This window comes from Venustampulla echinocandica (genome assembly GCF_003357145.1).
Source record: "Venustampulla echinocandica strain BP 5553 chromosome Unknown scaffold_11, whole genome shotgun sequence".
Classification (NCBI taxonomy): Eukaryota; Fungi; Ascomycota; class Leotiomycetes; order Helotiales; family Pleuroascaceae; genus Venustampulla; species Venustampulla echinocandica.
The window spans coordinates 255,494-276,173 of NW_022474216.1; the positions used below are offsets into that span (position 1 = coordinate 255,494).

Below are 20,680 nucleotides of genomic sequence, written 5' to 3' on the forward strand. Positions count from 1 at the left end.
GAGTTTTCTAATTTTGGATTATATGCACCGAAAGAAAATAGATGGCGGGGAAACTGTTTTTGTTTGAAGTACTAGACTTCTTCTATCGTATCATCGTCGTCGTCTTCTTCCTCATCCTGATGAGCCCAGCTTCCTGGCCCCCCATGCCCCTGAGTTTTGCTCATAGAAGTTCTCGACAATGCCCTCATTCCCTCGTCAACTTTCTCCTCTCCCTCCTCATCTCTCATTAGCACCTGCACAAATCTCTCGCACACCTCCCTAAGTCCGTCATGCTCTACCTTCAGATGCGTCTCCCTAATTATTGGGTAAACCTTGATTTCCCTAAGCACATCCCTCCCCTGCCTCGACGTCGTCAGAAGCATCAGTGTCTCCACATGCGTTTGAATGATACTAGGGTCTGAATCCCGCTGCTTATCCGGGGGCAGAAGTTGCAGATCAGGCAGCATGGCCATTGTGTCCTCCTCGTCGTATTCCTCATTCCCCGTGATCGGCAGTAGCAGATAGGGCAGGATATTGATTTCATCCTCAGCCAGGAACGAGGGATGTGAATCAATCTCAAACGCTACATTTTTAATTGTGCTTGCGACGCCTTTCCTCCGTATGTCAGATTTGTGTTCGGTGAAGACTGTGAGTTTCGTGAGGGGTACGACACTATCGTAATCTTGTTTCGTGAGGAAATATTGGCGACCTTCGGCGTGTTTGGCTATGTCGGCGAAGAGGTATGAGAGGTAATCGTAATCGGCAGCTTTGTTGTAGGCTCCCTCTGCGCCTTTTACGAATAGGTCAAGCAGTTGGTCGATGGCTTTGTTGTTGGAGCCGAGTTCTTCTGGCGCAGGGCGTTCGAGAGTTAGGATATATTTTAGATCATCCCATTTTGCGAGGTTTGCTAGAAGCATCGATAGAAGGTTCGCATTTGGCTCTGCAGGATTCTAAAATTGGTCCAACGTCAGCAAGGGCCGGTGAAAATGGCAGGAAGGAGGACTGACATACTGTCAGACGACCTAGCATCGATGTAATAAACTCCTTGTCTGAGGCAAGATCCTCCAAGATCTCCCGATCCGTTGACAGATTTATCAAAATTGTGATGGCATCTTTGGCTATTTGCTGGACACAAAATCAGCCTGGCTATTTGGGAGAGTTTCAGGTGAAGCAGACCTTGTAATCCCTCACTAATAGCTTGAGATCTTTGATTGGGAGCAGCTCATTGGTTTTGAAAATTGACGGCTGCGAGAGGGAATATGGAACAAGGTTTTCGACAGCTGAGGCGCAAAAACGTATTGTATCAATATTTTGCTTGTTCGTTCGGCGGGGTCGCAAGGGAACTCACCAAGCTGTCGCACTTCTGTGTTGCCGTGGGATATAAAGTCCACAAGCTACTGATATGTTAGCGGTAGATAGATATCAGCGCCATATATTTGGACTTACCTCCTCTAGTTCTGTCGGCATCGTGTCTATTCTTATTAGTATGTGCAAGTTCTGTTGTGCATTTCCAGAGTTCCGAGAAATTTGGAGGGGCAACAACATTCCGAATGTGGCCAAGTCAATTCATTCTGCCACTCTTTACCGCCCCCCCCATATTATCTCGTTTGCGAGCAACTTCCATGTTCCAACCGCAAGCAACCTCGGACATACGTACCTTAAGGCATGTTAAGAAAGGAAAGTTTTTAGCCACTCTAAAGCAACTCGTACAACTATCCTAGTGGGTGTTACGTCCAACCTTTAAAAGTTTACTGGTGAGGCTCAATGTGATATTGTACTTTGGTGTACAGTACACTTCAGCGTCGTATCGTTGACAAGCATGCCAAAGGTCTAATGTTTTATCATCATAGAGCAAATGAGTACCTACCTTGTACCTAGCTAGGTGCCTTGCCTCAGTCACTTACGACAAAAGTTATGGTAAACGAGTGGGTTACTACTGTAGCGATATAAGCGATCTTTGAAAAAGCCCAAAAAAGCCCCAAAGGAAGTCTTTGGATAAAGCTCTTTTAATGCCTTCAAAATTACAAAGATGAAAATGGCAAAAGAGTTTGTGCCTACGGCCAACTAATTTCTGCCGCTTCGTGGGCGTCGCTAGACCTAGTTATATTTCTCTTCGATATGAGTGTCGTGTGACACTTGTGGGGAGTGTCTTAAAGAGCCAGGTTGTCGATAAATGCTTTTTTCTTATTTGAATATATATACCTGCTGAAGTTGGTAGCGAGGTTGTGCCGGCTGACCGACTACTCGAGTACTGCCAGAGTGTTGCGGAGAGCTGGAACTCTATTGATTGACTTGTTGCGTTTCCCAAAAGTTGGCCTCACCAGTTACTCACTCCACCTATTTAGGGAGTCCGCCGATAGAGCCCAGTTTCTGCCTACCTTTATTTCATGGCTGACTTTCCATCCTGGCTGTTCGTTTGGAGTTATTGTGAGTCTTCGCCCTTCTCAGCAGCTGCCCACAGTTTGAACCTCGTACCTGATCTCTACATCTATATTTATCTTCTCAATTTCTAGCTGTCTTCTGGTTTGTCTCAGCTAGCCAATAGCCACTACTAAAAATGCCTAGGAAGATGACAGTGGAAGGCAGGAGGATATATGCCGACGAGAACAGCTTTGATGATGGTGATACAGGTATCGACGGCAATCCCATTCCACAGGGCGACCTGGGTTACACCAAAGGCATATATGACGTGCCATTGGAACCGTGACTTGGGTAAGTCACTTTCCATACTCTTCCCTCCACATTCGAGTTGGGCTAATACGTTTTTTCAATGTACAAAATAATACATATTGGTGTCACTCCCTACAAGCTGGAAACTCTGAAGCATCTCGCCGAGTATTGCCTTTATAGCGGTTTTTGCTGTGTATTTAGGAAGGCCCTGGTTTTCACCTCTGCAGCTTCTAATCCAATCTGTTGGGCGATTTTAGCAAGCGAACATCGTCAAGCATGAGTGAGTGCTACAAGCCGACAGAAGCTCGCCAGAACGCGATTAAAGAGCTTAGTGTCCGAGAACGTTAACTACCATTTCCCGTGGATATTCCAGCCAATGATGCCACTTAGGGTCGAGATAGTCCACGATAATTCCCAATATGTACGCCCCTGCGTCCCCAACCTGCCACATGTCCCTTCCGTAATGCAGCAACAAGGCATAATACCCCAGCAGGACCAAAACTTCGGGGCGTTTAGCAGCCAACAAGCCTGTGAACTCTGGCGGCGCCAGCATCGTCCACGCGAAGATCATCTGGTATCGGTTTCCCTGCTCCTCCTCCTCCGCCAACAGCGCATCGAACCCGACCTGCAGGTACCGAATAGCCAGCCGACATGTCTCCTTATCCTCCTCCACCAGCCCGTCCGCGCCGTCCACCAGCTCCCTGATCCGCTGGCACTGGTTACCTCTTGGCTTCCTCGAAGCGAACCCCGAGCTGAACGACAGGACCGACTCGAGCTCCGACTCCATCAGCTGTGGCCACGCGGTTGTGGCTATGGTGTGGATGCCCCTGTGCATCTCCATACACTGCACGTAATGGGTCATGAATCCCTCCAAACCGCCCGGATCCCGCTTGGCGAGGGTGTCGGCGAGGAGGTGGTGCCCTAGAGCTACCGAGAAGAGGAGTATGGCGACGCAGTTGGACTCGTCTACCCCGGTCCAGGCGGCGTTGAAGAGTGAGACGGCGCGAGTTTGCAAGGCGACGGCCTGGTGGAAGTAGGAGGCGGAACACTCAGGATGCAGGAATGCTAGGTGGCGGGCGGAGAACGCCAGCAGCTGATGCAAAAGATATGGCGACTTGAGGCCTCTCTTGAGGGCGAGTGACATGCTGGCCGAGTAGTCGCTAACGCGGTCGCCGAGGTTGAACAGCTCCTTGTCGTGGATCGCGTGGATGAGAAGTTCCATGTGGTTGAAGTTGATAGCCCCATCAAGTGTCAGGTCTTGGTGGTTGTTGGTTTTGTTGATACTTGGTGGTTCCGGCGAGTCGGAATTGGAAATGGAGGTGGCAGTTAAGGGGGTGGCATGGTGGAGCGTAAAACCACCTTGGCTATGGTTGTCGCCTGGGCTTATGGACCGCTCATGAGAAGATGCACCAGATGTCGAGCGGTTCTCTGGCGAGGCTTGGGATGCAAAGCTGCAATCCCGCCCTGACATGGTGCATAGGAGACATACCGGGCGGCCTTCATCGCACTGATGGTTTGGGAAGACTCGAGGTTAGTCATGACAATGGGCGGACCATGATACCATCAGAGAGCATTACCTTGACGTGTCGTCGCTTGCTATTTAACCAAGATCAGCAAATGCCTACGAGTAAGGGGGAACCACTTCTGTACGACTCACCATTGGACGCAGCCTCCCCATGACTTCTTGTGGCTGCGACGAAGCATATGGCCGCAAGATTTAAAGGCGGAAAAGTGAACGACTTTGTTGCTTGGAGTAGAGAAATAGCCGAATAGGGGTGCTCGCACTGCTTCGTGCGGTTTGGCTAGCAAGGATGAGCTACTGTGGCTGCCCCTCCTTCAACGCGTCAATGTCGGATATAAGTCGACCAAAGGCTCCATACTACGTATGCTGGATATGTTCCTCAGACCAGCTCTATCACAAAGTACCTGTAGCCATCCAAACCTGAAGGCGCTATCTATGGTTTTACACATAAGCCACTACCTTCACTAGGTACGCTACGTAATCATTCGGTCAGCAGGAGCAGGGGGGACCGCGCTGGCATCCAGTAGCGTTATACCCTGCTTACCTAACACGCGTGTTCGGCTTCACCAGCTTTCTCCCCCCTTATTACTCGACTCGAGTAAGAAGTAAGGAGTAAGCACCGTCACAGCTTATTAGATACCAAGGGCTAAGTCCTCACTGACGATGCCGCGAGGTTATTGCAACGCAACACGCGTGTCCGCAGCATTGATCAGGCAGTCGGTTCTTGGCTGTCGATTGAGTAGCAGAGGCGTAAGATTATATTATAGTATTTATAAGGAGGTAAGAAGTATGATTTCATTTATATCGAGTCGTTGACCTCTTTTGCTGTTCATTATTCGAGTTGGCTTCTAGCCCTACCTACCTATCCTCTTTTCCGTATAATTCAAGCCCGGTGTTTTCAAGCGAGTGCTGACTCGTACTATATAACATCTCCTTACCGTCCAACTTTCACATTTGTGAACATCACCCCAGCATAACGTCCAAGATGGCGGACGGAACCCCCGGTAAGTCCTTCGAATATCCTACTTGCAGCATCTCTATTAACATATCCTAGTCCCGGGGAGCCTTTACGTCTACGCTCCTAACAGAATAGCATCCATCTTCTTCACCGTTGCGTTCGCTGCCTCAGCGGTCGGCCATATCTGGCAGTGTTAGTAAGTGTATCATCGTCCGTGCTATACCAAAATCACACCTCCTGACACCCACGATCAGTCGCTACAAATGCTTCAAGTTGATCGGACTACACCCGTTCTGTGCAGTGCTGTTTACTGCCGGCTATGCGTTGCGGGAATACGGAGCCTTCAACTATTTGTATACCTCTCAGAACCTGATCATCTACATCTTCAGCCAGGTCTTCATATTCATGTGCCCGTGAGTAATACATCCAACAGAGACAATGCCATTGAGTGCCTACTAATCCTGTACCACTACATAGTCCGCTTCTTGAACTCGCCAACTACCACGTCCTCGGTCGAATATTCTACTACGTGCCATACTCCGCACCCCTTCCTCCGGGCAGAGTTCTATCCACTTTCGGTGCTCTAATGGCACTTGTCGAGACCTTGAACGCTTTAGGGGTAGCCCTCACCTCCAACCGGTCATCGTCGCATCAAGAATTGGGAAGAAACTTGATAATAGCCGCGCTTGCGATCCAACTCGGCGTTATCGTGATCTTCATCGTCCTCGCGGCCATTTTCCACAAGCGATGCACTAAAGCCAATATACACGCTAAGGCTGTCTCGACTCCCCTGATCACGCTGTACATAAGTATGTCATTGATCTTGATACGCTGCATCTACCGCCTGGTGGAACACCTGGGCAACGCCATAGTCCGGCTCGATGACCTCGAAGCACTCATGACCCTCAGTCCCATTTTGCGGTATGAGTGGTTCTTCTATGTCTTTGAGGCAACCCTCATGCTCATAAACTCTGTACTATGGAATGTATGGAATCCGGGCCGCTATCTGCCCAAGAGCTACCACGTCTATTTGGCGCAGGATGGCAGGACTGAACTGCAAGGGCAAGACGAGGCGGATGACCGGCCGTTGCTAGCTAAGGCCGGATCAGTATTAACGTTCGGCTTCCTTTTCCGCAATAAGAAAGTAAATCGGCAGTTTGAGGAGCTCAACGAGTACCAAGTTGCTAATCGTCAGGCTTAGACTGGGCCACGCCGCCCTACACGTTCTTAGCTAGGCCACCTGATTGAGGCGATACCCTCGACCCAGGAACCAAGAACCCCCCGGTGGCATGTATATAGTTGTACTAACGATCGACCGGGCCAGGAAGATTGGTACCCGCGCCGGACATGCAGAGCTAGTGGCGAAGATAGAGAAAGAACAGCCTGCTAGTTAGGAGCAGTCCATGTTTGACATACCGAGGCAGTTAATGGAGGGAGAGGTTAGACGCTGATGGAGGATTAGTAGCGGAAATAAATGAGCCTTGGCCCTCTCTTTTGTTAATAGAAGTCTTGCCTTAGCCCCCCTTGTTCAGAAACAGCTGGGTACTAGTGACACTTGCCTCGGCGCTGTGGCTGAAACCACATTGAGTCTCCGATCTTCTCCGGAGCATCAGTTGCCATCATAGAGCGCTCTATCGAAGCCGCTAGAAGAGTTTGAGGGTTGAGCTTCTGGCTGCACTATTTCCCGATGTGGTGTGAACGTATTCTAGTACCTCAAACCCCAAGAAATGCCCAACTTGAGCACCATGGTCGGGCACAACAGTCACTTGAAAGGCAGTGTAGGAGGCTGGCTGAGGCAGCTTCTGGGGTCTAACTCTGATACATGCGTTACCTGGAGTGGTGGCAGAATTGCTGAGGGCAATTTTCGGGAAACGCACGTAGCTGTTGCACAGAGTGTACACAATGTGTATTACCCGGCGGCCCTTGATCCAAACGTGTAGGGCCTATAAATAATAAGCTCCACTTCCTCATGGTACATTTTGGGAACATACGGTCTCCAACACCAATTACGTCTGGCTCATCTGAGATTGCCATACAATGTAGACATCTCCTACCGTAATGGCGAAACAATTTAAGATCCAGTTTCCAGTCATTGTCAAGCAATCAGAGTTAAAATCCAGGCAATTGAGGACAGGGTACGTCACTCTCGATCCAACACATCTATTTTGATATTCCGGAGCTATCATATAATGCCGTTTATCAAAAAGTTCCCATGCCTGGGTAGTTCTTAGGAAATCTTGGAATGGCATTTGAAATATTACTGGGCTGTGGCTGCAGGTGGAGAGGTATAGTATACATATCTACAAATTGCTTTGGCTTCCTGCAAACTAAAGAAGCGTTTATTCACATGCCATGAATACTACCACAAGATGTACTTGCTAATTCTAGGTATTATTATCATTAATTATAACTTTATCCTCTAGAGTCTAATTTTTCATCCTATCTAAACGCCATATTTCAATTACCAGTTTACCGAACCCCAAACGCTAACCAAGCACCTAAAGCCCACCTCTGCATCTATTACTCCTCTACCCACGTCGTTGTAAAATCAATCCTCTCCCTCCCAATCCTCAGCCCATTTGCTTTAAACGTCGTATCCTCGAATCCAACCGCAACCGCACAAAGAACTTCCATATCCTCCCCAATCCCCAATACCCGCTTCACAACCTCCGGATACCCCACAATACTAACTTCCACGCAACTCCCCACTCCGTCCTCTGTCAACTTCAATAAAAACGTTTGCAAAAACATCCCAACACTCAAACTATCCGCACTCCCCAGTCGCTTGTCCATACTGACAATAACCACCGTCGGCGCACCGAAGAACTCGTAATTTCTCAACACAGCCTTTCTCCGCCCCTCAACATCGGAATGGGGTATGCCCATACCCTCGCCATAGACTTGTTTTCCGAGTTCACTGCGGTAGTGCGTGAATGGTTGAGGGAGGGGAGGAATGTTGGGCTGATCGACGCTTGCTGCAGCGAGGAGGGCTGTCCGCAGGCTGTCCCGCGCAGCGCCTGTGGCGATTGTTAGGCGCCACGGTTGGATATTGGAGTTCGAGGGGCTTTGCTGGGCGAGTTCTAGGGCGGCGAGCAGGATTGATTTTGGGATGGGCGTGGAAAGAAACTTGCGAGTTGAGTGGCGGGAGTGGACTATGTGGTCGAGTGTATTGTCTTTGTTTTGAGACTTTGAAGGTATGGTTTGGAGGGGCGCTGGTATCTGACTTTCTTCGATGATTAGCGCTGGCATCGTGTTGTGTTTTTTTGCGTATATTGTGAATTGATGTTTTGTGGTGATGTTTGAATCTGATGCTTGGTATTTGTTGTTGTTTCTTTGCTAGTACTCACATGCCCTTTATATATTCATATCGTTCTCCTTCCATTTCGTGGAATCTCACCTATCAGCCGTACATTTTTCGCCCCGTCGTCATCCTACATACTCGATACATCACGGAGCACCTCAAGATAATGGTTTTCCCGATTCCTTCCTTTGATTATTGTTTGGTGCGACCCGACATGCTTTGGAGCTCCCCTCGTATAGACTGGATGTAATATGTGCCAATCATATAATCCGTCATATCCGGTGGTGTGCATCATGCGAGTTCCAGCATTGTAGCGGCAGTGGGCTTCGGCACCAGCGACATGAAAAGTTGGACCTTGATGCATCTTCTATCGAGATACAAAGGGTTTGTGGAAAATTCTAGTCGTTTAGTATCTGCGCTTAGAGTCAACAAGAAGAAGAACCGGGGAAAATATATCGATCGATTTTATTACGTATGAATATTTCAATTCCCAACTTCATCGGCCCAATCTTGGCTATTGTTGATCGAATAGTGTGCTATGTCGCCTAGACCGAGATACCTTCTCATGGCCAAGGACGACCCTGCCGGGGAGAAAAGCGACGATGAGGCCAAGACGTGGGAGAGGTCCACTCCACAAGGGGGAGATGTATCTTACTATCGCCAACATCATCAAGAATAAAGGCCAGGCAAGGCCGTGGAGCTTCACAGGCCGATCCGAGGGCGGCACAGCATTTTGTACCACCTAGAGTATAATGACGGCCCGTCGGTGGTGCACTACAAAGATATCTAGATGGACGACACCTCAGTCCATGGAGGAATCTACTAAGCGAGAGCAGGTACTATCAAGTTCCCCGAGGAGAATGTCCGCTATGAGGTGGCCACGATGCGGTATAACGGCGAGGTTTACTTACTTCGAAACTGGACCCGAGAATCCCACCGGCCCAGGTCTATCCGTCATTAGATTATATTGAACATGAGAGAAGAATGTCTGAGCCCTTAATGACCCCACCCTTAAGCCTGATGCTTTTCATACGTTGGATCCTAATATCAATGAGCAAAAGCTTCAGTTTCTCTATCAGTAGATGGCCAACATTGTACTGTAGTTGCCTGCCTTGATATTCTCGCGAATTAGGCCCATCTAGGATAAAGACGGGCCCTTTTCCGTGTCTAGGGGGCCTATCGTCTAGAATATGAACTCCCTACTAGAACAATTTTCGTTCGACACCCCTCCCCCTCTATTGGTCCCTCTTGAAGAGCCTAGATTATTGGCCTGGCCGTTCCTAGATAGAAGTGTACGAACCGCGTCTCGAGACTTTTCTACTCGTTGGAGAAGGCGAAGAGAAGAGGAGGTATGCCACCCCCTGAATCGTCGGCGGTATGGCGAGTCTGGCTCCGTCGTGTGATAGGAAACTGCTTTTTCATAGCAGATGCGAAAGATCTAGGAGACTAAGACTTGGATAGTCAGCTATGTAGCTAGGATTAGTTGGGCGGAAGTTCTTAGATGTCCGGTAGCTCGGGCGTAATGAGGAGGGGATTTACCACGCGAGGTTGGGTCTTCTCACCCAGCAGGAAATCGAAGCGATGAGGCATTTCGTCAAGATGAAAATGGAGGAGAGTAAGAAACGAATTCTCGTTTAGCGGGATCATGGCGGTGCGATAGCGTAGTCGGCCAAAGCCATGGTCTGAAGTCGAGTTCAATAGAGGCAAGCTGGTATGTCAACTCGACTTTCCGGGACATGAAAGGGCTTAACCAGTCACGTTGGTATCACGCCGGGCTGCTTGACTTGCTGGCTCGCCCTACTCTTGCCACAATCTTAAGAGGGTAATTTCGAGACTGATGAGGTATAGTACAGGAGATAGATGCCGCCTGATCGTTATCACACGCCCGCATGACCAGCGATGGCCTTGATCTCTTCGGAGTATTCCCCTCTAGCCTCCCCAGGTTATCAGTAAGAAACCCCAGCGTATGCTAGAATGTGAGTAATAAGTTTCCACAAAGTAATCAAAGCGCACAAATAAAGATGTAATAAGAGACCGGAGATGATTAGTACTGGATTTTGTATACCTAATCTACACGCATGCTCAGTATGTATCCCATTCATACTGCCAGTTTAGCCAACACAATACCACATAAGGATGTTTTCTATTGTTTTTCGGGGCCTCTGTCACCCGTTCCCATCTCAGCCTTCGGCGTCGGTCCGTGAATCAGATCTAGCAACTCTTGCCAGCTATCCTTAGTAGCCTCTCCCATGATATCGTTGGGATCTAGGAGCCCACCATCAGTTTGGTTGGGTTTCCCAGCACCGCGAATAATGCGCCATGCACGTCGGAATTCATCTCTGATAGATACAATACCGTGGTGCGTCACTGTCCTTGCGACGTTGTGGTCTAATTCAAATGGATCCTCGATGGCGAACAAGAACCGGTGGCGGACTTCCTTGGTTTCTTGAACTGTTTTCATGTGGGCTTGATTGGGAGACTTGACTTTTGATGCCTCTGCTGTTCCCGGGCGAATCTCTCCTGCTGGTACGCTATAATCATTATCAGAGGCCTTGAGAGTAGATGCTATCGGTGGTGCAACCGTCTTGGTCTCTATGGTGGTCTTTGCACCAACCCATCCCTTTTCTTGCTTCGATAGTATTCCGCCCTGCGTGCGGAGACTCAAGACGTCTCTGCCCCAATCAAAACACCTGTGGTGAAAGGTTGTCATGGAACCATTCATCGCAAAATACTCGAAGAACCCTCTTAGCAATAATCCTAGTGAATCGTGGTTATGGTTCAACATTTTGCGTTCTGCTAAACTTTTAATCTCTAGCTCATTACGCCAGAACCGCACGTCGTGGCCATTGCAAATACTCCGCGCCTCAATTTCAGCTGGTGGCAGATGTGGAGCTGGGTCCTTATGAACTGCTTGAAGATTAGGGCAGACTAAGGGCTGGGCGACGTTGACAAGATAGTGAAGCACCATGAGTACATAGCCGTAACTGCTGAGTGTGCCTCGATATGGAGTGTTGATGCCTCTAGCCTTTGCCCAATGCTTGATAAATAAAACCATAGACTCCACACGAGGATCGCAACGCGAGTAGCAGCGAAGCAACAAAGTGTTATGGATCGCAAGATGCGCTGAGAAGTTAATATCGCATTGTACACCAATGTCCGATTTTGGAAATTCGAGATGGTCCTTGTAACGGTCGCGAGATTTGGTAGGCTTGGGGTTGGGAAGACATCGAATCTTCGCAATCAGCTTAGCTTCATCACCTGTTTGTGGAATCTTTTCACGGATTCTGGCAGGATCTGTGAGATCAACCCTTCTTAAAAAAGCAATGTAGTTTTCGATATAGGGACGATCGTCTTCATCATACATATGAGTCTTCAGAGCATTCTCGTAGTCCATCGCAAGCTGCAAGGCCCTGTGCTGCAGCCCAACCCGTTGAAGTGTCATGGTAGTGCGGGTAGATTTCTGCAAAGCCTGGCGAATCTCTAGGTTACTGATACCAGCGAGGTAATGAGCAACAACAATAGGGGTTACAGTATCAGTTGAGCCCTCCCAATTGCGGTTGTAACCTTGCAGGTCTTCCAACAGCTTTTGTGCCCTCCCATAATAATAGACAGGTTCCTCATGCTGGATCTGATGAAGAAAGACCAACTGTAATGACCTGATTCGTTTCATCCTCTCTAGGGCAATGTAAAGATCCCTGTTGAATCTCAATGACTCTGTAACCGTGACCGGTCTATTCATATTTTGCATGGTTTGCCAAGCCGCAACGGCGATCAAGCATTCATGTTCTCGTTTATCACTCTGCTCGGTGAGAGGACGATGGTCTACTGCCATGGATAGCCGCTCTCCCTCGATTTGGTGCATTATTCCTTGGAGCGTTCGCTGTATGGGTGGTAATGAAGAGTCGAATAGTGGGGATATCGAGGGATAGCTTTGCAGTCGAGAAACAAGAGGCTGAGATGATAGGCCGGAGACAAAAGCCTTGCACACATCGTTGAGGATTCGCAACTCATCCTCATCGAGTGTACTCGAGTTCGTTGAAGTCACATCTCGACCGCCGAGATTCTTCAACAGACGTTTTGCAGCGTTATGGTAGTCGCCAAGCGACTGCTGAGCCTTCTGCTTGAGACCGGCCAACTTTTCTTCGTAAGATTCCACGACTGATTCGGAACATTCCTCTGTCTGTTGAGGGCGTCCTTCAGGGGCTACATTCCCAATATCTTCCAGCACTGCTTCTGGATCAAGCCCTGGTTCATTAATGTCCTCCTCCTCCTGTGGGCCTCCAATAAATCCGTTCTCCCACTTGGTACGTTCCTGCAACAGATCTGCTTTCAGCTTCTCAGACGGCTTCTGGCAGAGTTTGATAATAGGAACTCGAGTTCTAGTCAATAACCGGGCTCCAAAGCCCATAACCAGCAACCTCTTCTCCAGCAGGCGTGGAATGGGGGATTCTGGAGAATCAGGAGCGGGGTTAGACTTGGGGCTAAGAAGTGCAAGATCCATATCGGATCCCTTTGTGGCGAACCCCGACATCATACTACCAAAGCACTGCAGCTCAACGGTGGAAGGGTCAAACTTCTCGCACCCTAGCTCATTGATTTCGTATTCCGCAATTGCTTCTCGACATGCATTCTCAACCACAACTCTAAATGATTCCTTCTCAGATAGTTCCTGGGGGTCGATATGGACTGATGGAACAATTGATTGTAGGAGAGTCTCAAGATACGAACTTTGAGTCGCTATGTCATCAGCGCCCCAGCCAGATGGCGCACCTCGTCCTTGGTTTTGATAGTGGTTAGGTTGATAAAGTTGTCGGCCATGAGGAGTAGGTCTCGGAGCATAGCGTGATTGAAACTGCGAATACTGATTCGATGCTTGCTGAAATGCAATTTGAGGTTCCGACCCAGGCGGGTACCGATGCATTGGTGATCGCGGGCTGTTTTGCGGAGAGAAGGGCTGAGACGGGAACGAGCTTGGAAGCCCATTATTTTGGAAGCGCGGTGAATGGGTTTGGTGCTGAGGATATCCTTGATTATGTTTTATTTGAGGGGCCTTATTATGAGGGGGCTTCGACCACTGGGACCGGTCAAATCCAGTACCAGGTCCAAATCCAGGTCCTTGAGTAGCAGGGCTTGGGCGTGGCTCAATATCCATGGAAAGCCGTGAGTTGATCTGCCGTCTTTGCGCTTGATTGGGTCTCTTTCGCCCTGGTTGAGCATCCAAGCTGTCAAAATTTTGCTTGCGCGGAAGACTTAAATTGGCTAGGTAGTCTTGCTGCTCCGCCAAAGTTGCGCTCAGCATATGAGGTGGCAACTGAGATTTAGTCTCAGCACCCTGTGCGGTCTCCGGGATTGCCTGAGTGCCAGCATTGCTGAGGATAAGACCACGCAGTCGGGCTTCAAGGTCATCACCCCCATTGCCCGGTGGTCCTGAAGGAGAGGGAAACATTATCGACTATGGGGACAGCCCTTATCCTTCGCTGATGAGCGATAGATATTGTGTAGGTTGATGTTGAATAGAGGGTAGTGAACCTCGAGTTCGTCCTCCCGATTAGCCAACACCTGCTGTCGGGGAGGTCTTTTAGTTCGTCAGGCCGAAGGAATCTGACAGGATTAGAAATTCCGATTTGCGCCTTGTCGTTCAAATATATAGGAGATGTAACGACGAGGCAGTTGGTGCAGGCCAAGGATCCCCGGGCATGTCACCTTGAGAGGTGGATTTGTCGACGCTCGGGTTTAGTGTACTTGATATGAACAGACAGGGCTGAGCTATAGAGAATGATGTGTTTTTGGATTCTCACTTTCCGCTACCAAGCCAATATGGGTGTGTTTGCGTTGCTGTATATTGGTCCATAGTCGTAGTCCCGGCCTGGACAACCGTACGGGTACAGCAAGATGTCCGTATGGCAAAGTCCCTGTAAGTAGCACAAGGGGTGCTCGAGTAGCGCAGTATATGTTGTGAGTGCCGTTGCAATAGATATTAGCGAGTCGATATGAGTCTCCGTTAGACAGCCAATAAATATCCCTCTGCTCTTTCTACTGTGTCCGCCAGCGAATCTTGTGTATGCTCGGCGTGGAAAGTCGAGACTGGAAGTTGAACGTTGGAAGGTTGATGCTAATGGCGACGGCGTAAATAAAGAAACAACGGAAAGTACTGATATACAAGCAGGTCACGGGATTCCTCGCGATATGGGCTGAGGGGCTTATCTAGATCACGTGGGAGGCGCCCGAAAGAGCCGGGGTGCTACCCCGAGTGACTAAGCAGCTGGCAACGACATTGTTCCGTTCGCGATTTGACCTCTCCCAAACCCAGAGCTCACTTGCACCTTTCACCTTCCAGCTCTCACCTTCGCATTCCTGGGAAACAATAGGCAAAGACTTCACACAATACACCGGCCCTTCTCCGTATCCCGTATCACGCATTCCTTCGTTCATTCATCCTTTGCGGCCTGTCTGGATATCGCATTGTCCTAGCGCTTCATGAAGGCAACCTGAGCAAGGAGCATTCCAGCGCTGGCGACAGCGTCCTGGGCGTTGCCTTTATCGCGCCTCGTACTCTTTTCCCTTCAGCTCCCACGACTCTCGATAGCCTTTGCAATAGAGACTCGGCATATATTCTCTTCATCATGAGCGCTTCTCCGTCGGGCCAGTCGAACGGCCGAACTCCAACCCCCGGCAGCGGTGTTCCCCAGTTTATTCGCAAGTCCAAACCTGCAGATCCTCTGAGGCCACGCCAGAAACCGCGTCAGAAGCTTGTTCTACAGAAATTACCACCTGGCGCCCCTGGGCCGAAACCTAAGGGACCCGGGGCGCCTGCCCGACCGGGTCCAGCGCGACAATATCCCGTGAATGGCACCGCGCCTCAGAAACCACAATCTGGATCGCAACCATCTACTATCAATGGTGCCAATGCCCCGAAATCACACGGTGGTTGGACCAACGCGCCAACAGGACCCTACCAAGATTTCCCTCTGTACACGACCAAACGAGCTCTCCGTGAAGGCATAAGGCATCATATTTCGAGATTCGCTACGAAGAAGGATATCGACCCCGTAAACCAAGATGAGTTTACGCGGCCAGTGGTCCTGCATAGAAGAGACCCTAGACAGCCCCCTCCAGGGAAGGCCGCCAAAGAAGAGGAGCTTGCCCCCGATGAGTTGATGGATTCCAAGGAGCGAGAGAAGTTGGAGATAATGAAGGCCGAGAAGGAAGCCCGGAGAGCAGCAGATTTAGCGCAGATTGCCCCGACCGGAAATAATGCCGCGGCGCTGGCGGCGAAGAAAACCCAATCTTTCCGAAATGAGAAGACAACCCAAGTGTATCGGCTAGACAAGACCGAGGAACAGAAGAAAGCTTCCGATTTGAGATATGAAGAAGCACTACCATGGCACCTGGAGGATGCGGACAACAAGAACACCTGGGTTGGAAATTACGAGGCCGCTCTATCGCATACTAACGTCATCTTCGTCATCGATGGATCAAGGTTCTTGATGATTCCGATTGAGAAGTGGTACAAGTTTACTGCTAAAAACCAGTTCAAGACCCTCACAATAGAAGAGGCAGAGGCGCAATTGAACAAAAAGACAAGAGAGCCTCGATGGGTCATGAGGGATAACGAGAAGAAGGGCGCAGAAGTGGGACCGATGCATAAACTGTTTACCGTCAAGTCAGAAAGCAAAACGTTCCTGAATGCTAGCAAGGGCGAGAGGCAGGATATGGACGACCTTGACTTCGCTGAGTCCGATCTGTTCCAAGATGATGATGAGCAGCCAACCCTTGAACCCGACCATGATGAGGAGTCAAAAGAGGCGCAGACCAAGATCAAGCGTGAGCAACTAGGAGCCAATTTTTTCGGTCAGGCGAACGAAGTAGAAGTCGAGCGAGAGCTTGAGCAGGAGGAAAAGGATACCGAGCAACAGAGAAAACTTGGCAAGAAGGTTCGGAAAGCTTTGACACGGCGCGAGAGAAATCTCATCTATGAAAGTGATTCTGATCATCCTTATTCTGAAACGGTAAGTAGTCGTTTCTTTATTTATTGTTATATCTCGCTAATTGCATTCAGAGCGAGGATGACACATCGGACGAGGAGAAACAAAAAGAGATCGACCGCAGAAAGGATGAGGAAGCCAAAGCTAAGTCGAAGCTTCCTTCCGGCGCGTCATCTAAAGGGACAAATACGCCCTCTGGCAGACCCAAACACACCGATCCTTTGAAGAAAGCCAAAAATGCCCTCAAGAGGTCTGGTTCTCCAAACCTCTCGGAGTCTTCAGGGAACGAGTCTGTCCGAAAGAAGCACAAGAAGAAGCATGGCACCCCCCAGCCTTCGGGTACAAGCACACCAGTTCCCGGCTCCCGGCCTATGTCACCGGCCCCTTCAGGGTCGCAACCTGGTCAGAGCCAGCGAAGGTCTTCGGTCGTGAAACTTAACGTGAATCCATCAAAACTCACGGAAATCCAGGCTGCTCCTCCCAACCCAAGCCATGGCGGTTCGATGAGTGACGGTGAAGCTACTGGCGGGGAAATGTCTGATGGTGGCAAGAAGAAAAAGGTCAAGCTCCGTCTTAATGCGTCGCCCGCGGGATCGCGCGCAGGAAGTCCAGATCCAGCTAGGGCTAGATCAATTGGAGCTGGTGGAAGCCGTGCAGGCAGCCCTTCGACAGCGCCAGATACTTCCCGCGCACAGTCACCGGGGGCGGGCCCTATTCAGCCACACGAGATAGCAGCAGCACTGCCTCCGTCCGGTATCTTGATTGGAGAGCTGATGAAAAGATTCGCCGGTAGAGTTGGCGATGGTCCTGGGCAGACGCCCAAAAAGGACTTCATTCAGCTTGTGAAAGTGAACTCGAAGTATGGACCAGACAGGATTTTGCGGCCCAAATAGACATGTATCAAGGGGTACTTTTTGCACCACGGCAGATGGCAAGTTTGCGCCGGCATATCTAATTCAAGATTAATCACATCCGGCGTGATATACGTGATTTATAGAGCACCTAATCTCGCGTTTGGGCGGCATCACGGGATTGCGAGCTTGCTCACAGGTAGCTTCAGATAGCATTGCATGACCATATCACAAATCATCCCAATAACGAATAGTCCGAATTGACATGTTGAATTTCATATAGTACTTCGTGACCGCACTACGTATCCATCTGCCACGCAAAATCCAGCTCCTTATTTCTCTGCGTCCTGTTCAAAGCCTTAAATCTCTCGCCTTCCCACCCATTACTCCTATCAACACCATCCCACCGATGGCCAGGCCGTATCCCATATCTATTCGGCGGAGCCGCACCCTTATAGATTGGCTTTCCAGTGACACTCCTCCTCTCTTTCTTCTTGACCAAAAACTGCGCAGCGGGATCATTCCATCTATCTCGTTCTTTCAGCTCCTGGTTCATGTCCACATCATCCACTGTCCTCGCAAGAGGCATAAACCTCGCCTCATCAAGTTCCTCTCTCCTCTTGTCTTTCATGGCTCTCTGGACATCGCCCTTCTGGGCCTCCTTCTCCTCTTGCTCTTTCCGGGCCTGTTCGTCGAGTTCCCTCCTCGCTTCATTCCTGCGCATAGACAGGTCGATTCGCCGACCTGTTGCGTCACGGTATACGGTCTCCTCAGCACCTTTCTTCTTCCCCTTCTTGCCGCCTTGTTCAGCTTCCCACGCTGCAGCTTCCTCTCGTTTCCGTTTCTCGAATTGTCGAGCCACAGCAGCAGCACTTTGTAGCCCGGCATGTGTCCCATCTCCCATCTTAACCACGCCTTCGGCATCCCCATCTACCACTGGCGCCTCATCCTCCTGCATCGCCGCCGCATTCTCCGCTGCAGCTTCTTGGATAATCTTATCAGCCGCATCTGCTTCGGCATCGTTGTTTTGTGGCTGGAGCACCGGCGCGCCTACGACTTTCCATGCGTTCTTCTTTGCCTTGCGGAACTCCGCTGAGCCCGAGGATACAGTTATAGGTCGCCCATCGTTTTCCTCTTCGTTTTGGGTGGGTGTATTAGACCAGCCCAGGGCGTCGTCGTCGGCGATTATGAGGCCCGAGGAGGCGGCTTTCTCTTTGCGTTTGCGCTTTTTGGATGACGATGAAGATGTGGCAGGTTCGGCGTTTAAATATTTACTTGCGAGGTAGCTAGATAGTGACATCTTGCAAAGTCGTAGGAGGTGGGTTGGATGGGATTAGATTTGGTGAGAATTGTTGCAAGGCTGACAATAATAAATAACTTTGATGGGGGAGGCGGACGAGGCGCGAGGTTGGGAATCTGGCGGCACATGGAGATTAGGGCGTGCGCTGACCAGGGGACTGGCGATATCAATACTCAAGTATTCGCGTCAACTTCGGCGTTGTGGAGCGTCCTCTTGAATAATAAATAATAATTGAACGGTGAAAGCTCCTCAAGCAACCACTTCTCTAGACGCCACTATTCTAGATCCACGGTCAAGATGTCAGCAGGAGAACCGTCTCCTCAGCGGGAGCCTACGCCGACATCTACGTCCACAATCGCAGCGCCAGTCTCCTCAATACCCCAGAAACGCGCTCTCGAAGATGACCATCAGCCCGCCATCTCATCTCCCCTAAATCCCGATTTCAAACCCGCAAAGCCTCAAGAAGATGCACCTCTGGCACGCGAACGCGCATCAAGAGCAAAAAAGGAATCGCTCAAGAAGCGCGAATCGAAGGGAGGGTCTATGGCGGCAGATAGCAGCGCGAGAGCAACACCAGACCCAAAAGCTCCTACACCCAAGCACAAACCCAAGAAGAAGGGGGATGCACCTGCTCCGATCCGATATAAACTTCCTCCGCCAAAGTTGACTGATTTCGAAGCTCCTCGAGGTCCAATCTTCCTACCCGCGCATACAAAGACCGCTCCGGATGGGACTGCTGTGCAGTTCAACGAGACAACTGACCAGTAAGTGTAAATAGACGAGACTACATATTTGCTGTTGCTAATTATCCTGGCAGTGTCTATAACAAGAAAAATTTCCATTACACTCACTGCATAGCAGACCCCGCCTTCCCATCATCGCTCTACTACCGACAAACAGAGACCGAGCCCTTTGGGCCAAGATTCAACTTCGAGGATACCTCTACACATATGTTTCTCGATGAGTCCGGCCACCACGTCACAACAGACAAAGGCTTTAGAATGGCGAAGGCGAATGTAGGCGTACGGCAAGGCCGATGGTATTGGGAATGCAAGATTATAAGCGGGATACCAAAGCGAAAACCAAGCGAGACAAACGTAACACAGGAGAGTGCGAACGGCCATGTGCGGATGGGCTGGGCGAGGAGAGAAGCTTCACTCGATGCGCCTGTAGGGTTCGACACATATAGTTACGGTGTTCGCGACGCAAAGGGCCAGAAAGTTTTCATGTCTAGGCCAAAGGATTTCTTCCCCCCGGGACAAGAGGTCCAGGAAGGGGATGTAATTGGACTGGAAATCAACCTACCATCAGAGGCTTTGCATCGAAAAGTCGTTGAAGGGCATTACAATCCAGCTGTCGATTTGGCAGATGACGAGCCATGCGGAATCGAGGCTGCAGATATCATTCGAGATAGGGTGCCTATACGATTTAAGGCACATCTCTATTTTGAGCAAATCGAATACCATGCTGTAAAGGAGTTGGAAGAGCTCATGAACCCATCACCAATCATATCCTCGACAGGTGGGATTGGTGGCGTAGGACAAGAGCCAGGACCGACACACCAGCTACCATCGCTACGGACACTACCACATTCAAGTATCAAGATATACAAGAATGGCGAGCTTATAGGCACGCCATTCACTGACCTCCTCGCGTTCTTGCCTCCGGCGTCAAAGCCTCTTGCCCAGGTCGGCGCTCGAGAAGGCCTCGATGATGGCATGTTGGGATATTATCCCGCGGTTTCGGTTTTCCGTGGCGGTGCAGCGGAGGTCAATTTTGGCCCTAATTTCTGGTTCCCGCCACCGGGCCATACCCAGCCAGATGCTCAGGTTGATGCGGAAATGACCGGAAGCGATCAGGCTGCCCCATCCGCATCGGCACCCCACCCGCTCCGCGCTGTGGGAGAGCGGTATGATGAGCAGATTGTAGAAGATATTGTGTATGATATTGTGGACGAGGTAGATTTCTGGATGCAAGATGGCGGTGTTAGTGGGAAGGGGGTTGCTGATGCTGCTTTGCGCGCTCCAGCTGGTGGGTCGGCACAGGATGGAATGCCTGGTGGTGGTGTCTTGGGATCCGAGATCAAGGAGCTAGTGCAGGACGATGAATGAACG

General features: G+C 50.0%; 8 protein-coding genes across 8 annotated transcripts; 3 read left to right on the plus strand and 5 right to left on the minus strand.

The window, feature by feature from the left end:
- Nucleotides 1-71: 71 nt before the first annotated feature.
- On the minus strand, nucleotides 72-1,446 carry BP5553_09609 (uncharacterized protein; the record flags this gene model as incomplete). The annotated part of the gene is made up of 5 exons (XM_032018232.1): nucleotides 72-929; nucleotides 991-1,104; nucleotides 1,156-1,259; nucleotides 1,328-1,373; nucleotides 1,426-1,446. 5 exons carry the CDS (start codon nucleotides 1,444-1,446, stop codon nucleotides 72-74), a joined length of 1,143 nt encoding a protein of 380 aa, XP_031865531.1.
- A 1,531-nt stretch (nucleotides 1,447-2,977) lies between these two features.
- On the minus strand, nucleotides 2,978-4,120 carry BP5553_09610 (Uncharacterized protein; the record flags this gene model as incomplete). Its single annotated transcript, XM_032018233.1, has 1 exon — nucleotides 2,978-4,120. One exon carries the CDS (start codon nucleotides 4,118-4,120, stop codon nucleotides 2,978-2,980), a length of 1,143 nt encoding a protein of 380 aa, XP_031865532.1.
- A 1,036-nt stretch (nucleotides 4,121-5,156) lies between these two features.
- BP5553_09611 (uncharacterized protein) lies at nucleotides 5,157-6,330 on the plus strand (the record flags this gene model as incomplete). Its single annotated transcript, XM_032018234.1, has 5 exons — nucleotides 5,157-5,175; nucleotides 5,226-5,325; nucleotides 5,384-5,542; nucleotides 5,607-5,938; nucleotides 6,002-6,330. 5 exons carry the CDS (start codon nucleotides 5,157-5,159, stop codon nucleotides 6,328-6,330), a joined length of 939 nt encoding a protein of 312 aa, XP_031865533.1.
- A 1,319-nt stretch (nucleotides 6,331-7,649) lies between these two features.
- BP5553_09612 (uncharacterized protein) lies at nucleotides 7,650-8,378 on the minus strand (the record flags this gene model as incomplete). Its single annotated transcript, XM_032018235.1, has 1 exon — nucleotides 7,650-8,378. The coding sequence occupies one exon, from the start codon at nucleotides 8,376-8,378 to the stop codon at nucleotides 7,650-7,652; it is 729 nt and encodes a 242-aa protein (XP_031865534.1).
- Nucleotides 8,379-10,573: 2,195 nt separating this feature from the next.
- On the minus strand, nucleotides 10,574-13,876 carry BP5553_09613 (uncharacterized protein; the record flags this gene model as incomplete). Its single annotated transcript, XM_032018236.1, has 1 exon — nucleotides 10,574-13,876. One exon carries the CDS (start codon nucleotides 13,874-13,876, stop codon nucleotides 10,574-10,576), a length of 3,303 nt encoding a protein of 1,100 aa, XP_031865535.1.
- Nucleotides 13,877-14,322: 446 nt separating this feature from the next.
- On the plus strand, nucleotides 14,323-17,308 carry BP5553_09614 (Uncharacterized protein; the record flags this gene model as incomplete). The annotated part of the gene is made up of 3 exons (XM_032018237.1): nucleotides 14,323-14,344; nucleotides 14,902-16,439; nucleotides 16,490-17,308. The coding sequence occupies 3 exons, from the start codon at nucleotides 14,323-14,325 to the stop codon at nucleotides 17,306-17,308; spliced, it is 2,379 nt and encodes a 792-aa protein (XP_031865536.1).
- A 256-nt stretch (nucleotides 17,309-17,564) lies between these two features.
- BP5553_09615 (putative pre-mRNA-splicing factor cwc26) lies at nucleotides 17,565-18,566 on the minus strand (the record flags this gene model as incomplete). Its single annotated transcript, XM_032018238.1, has 1 exon — nucleotides 17,565-18,566. One exon carries the CDS (start codon nucleotides 18,564-18,566, stop codon nucleotides 17,565-17,567), a length of 1,002 nt encoding a protein of 333 aa, XP_031865537.1.
- Nucleotides 18,567-18,863: 297 nt separating this feature from the next.
- BP5553_09616 (uncharacterized protein) lies at nucleotides 18,864-20,677 on the plus strand (the record flags this gene model as incomplete). Its single annotated transcript, XM_032018239.1, has 2 exons — nucleotides 18,864-19,330; nucleotides 19,384-20,677. 2 exons carry the CDS (start codon nucleotides 18,864-18,866, stop codon nucleotides 20,675-20,677), a joined length of 1,761 nt encoding a protein of 586 aa, XP_031865538.1.
- Nucleotides 20,678-20,680: the final 3 nt, after the last annotated feature.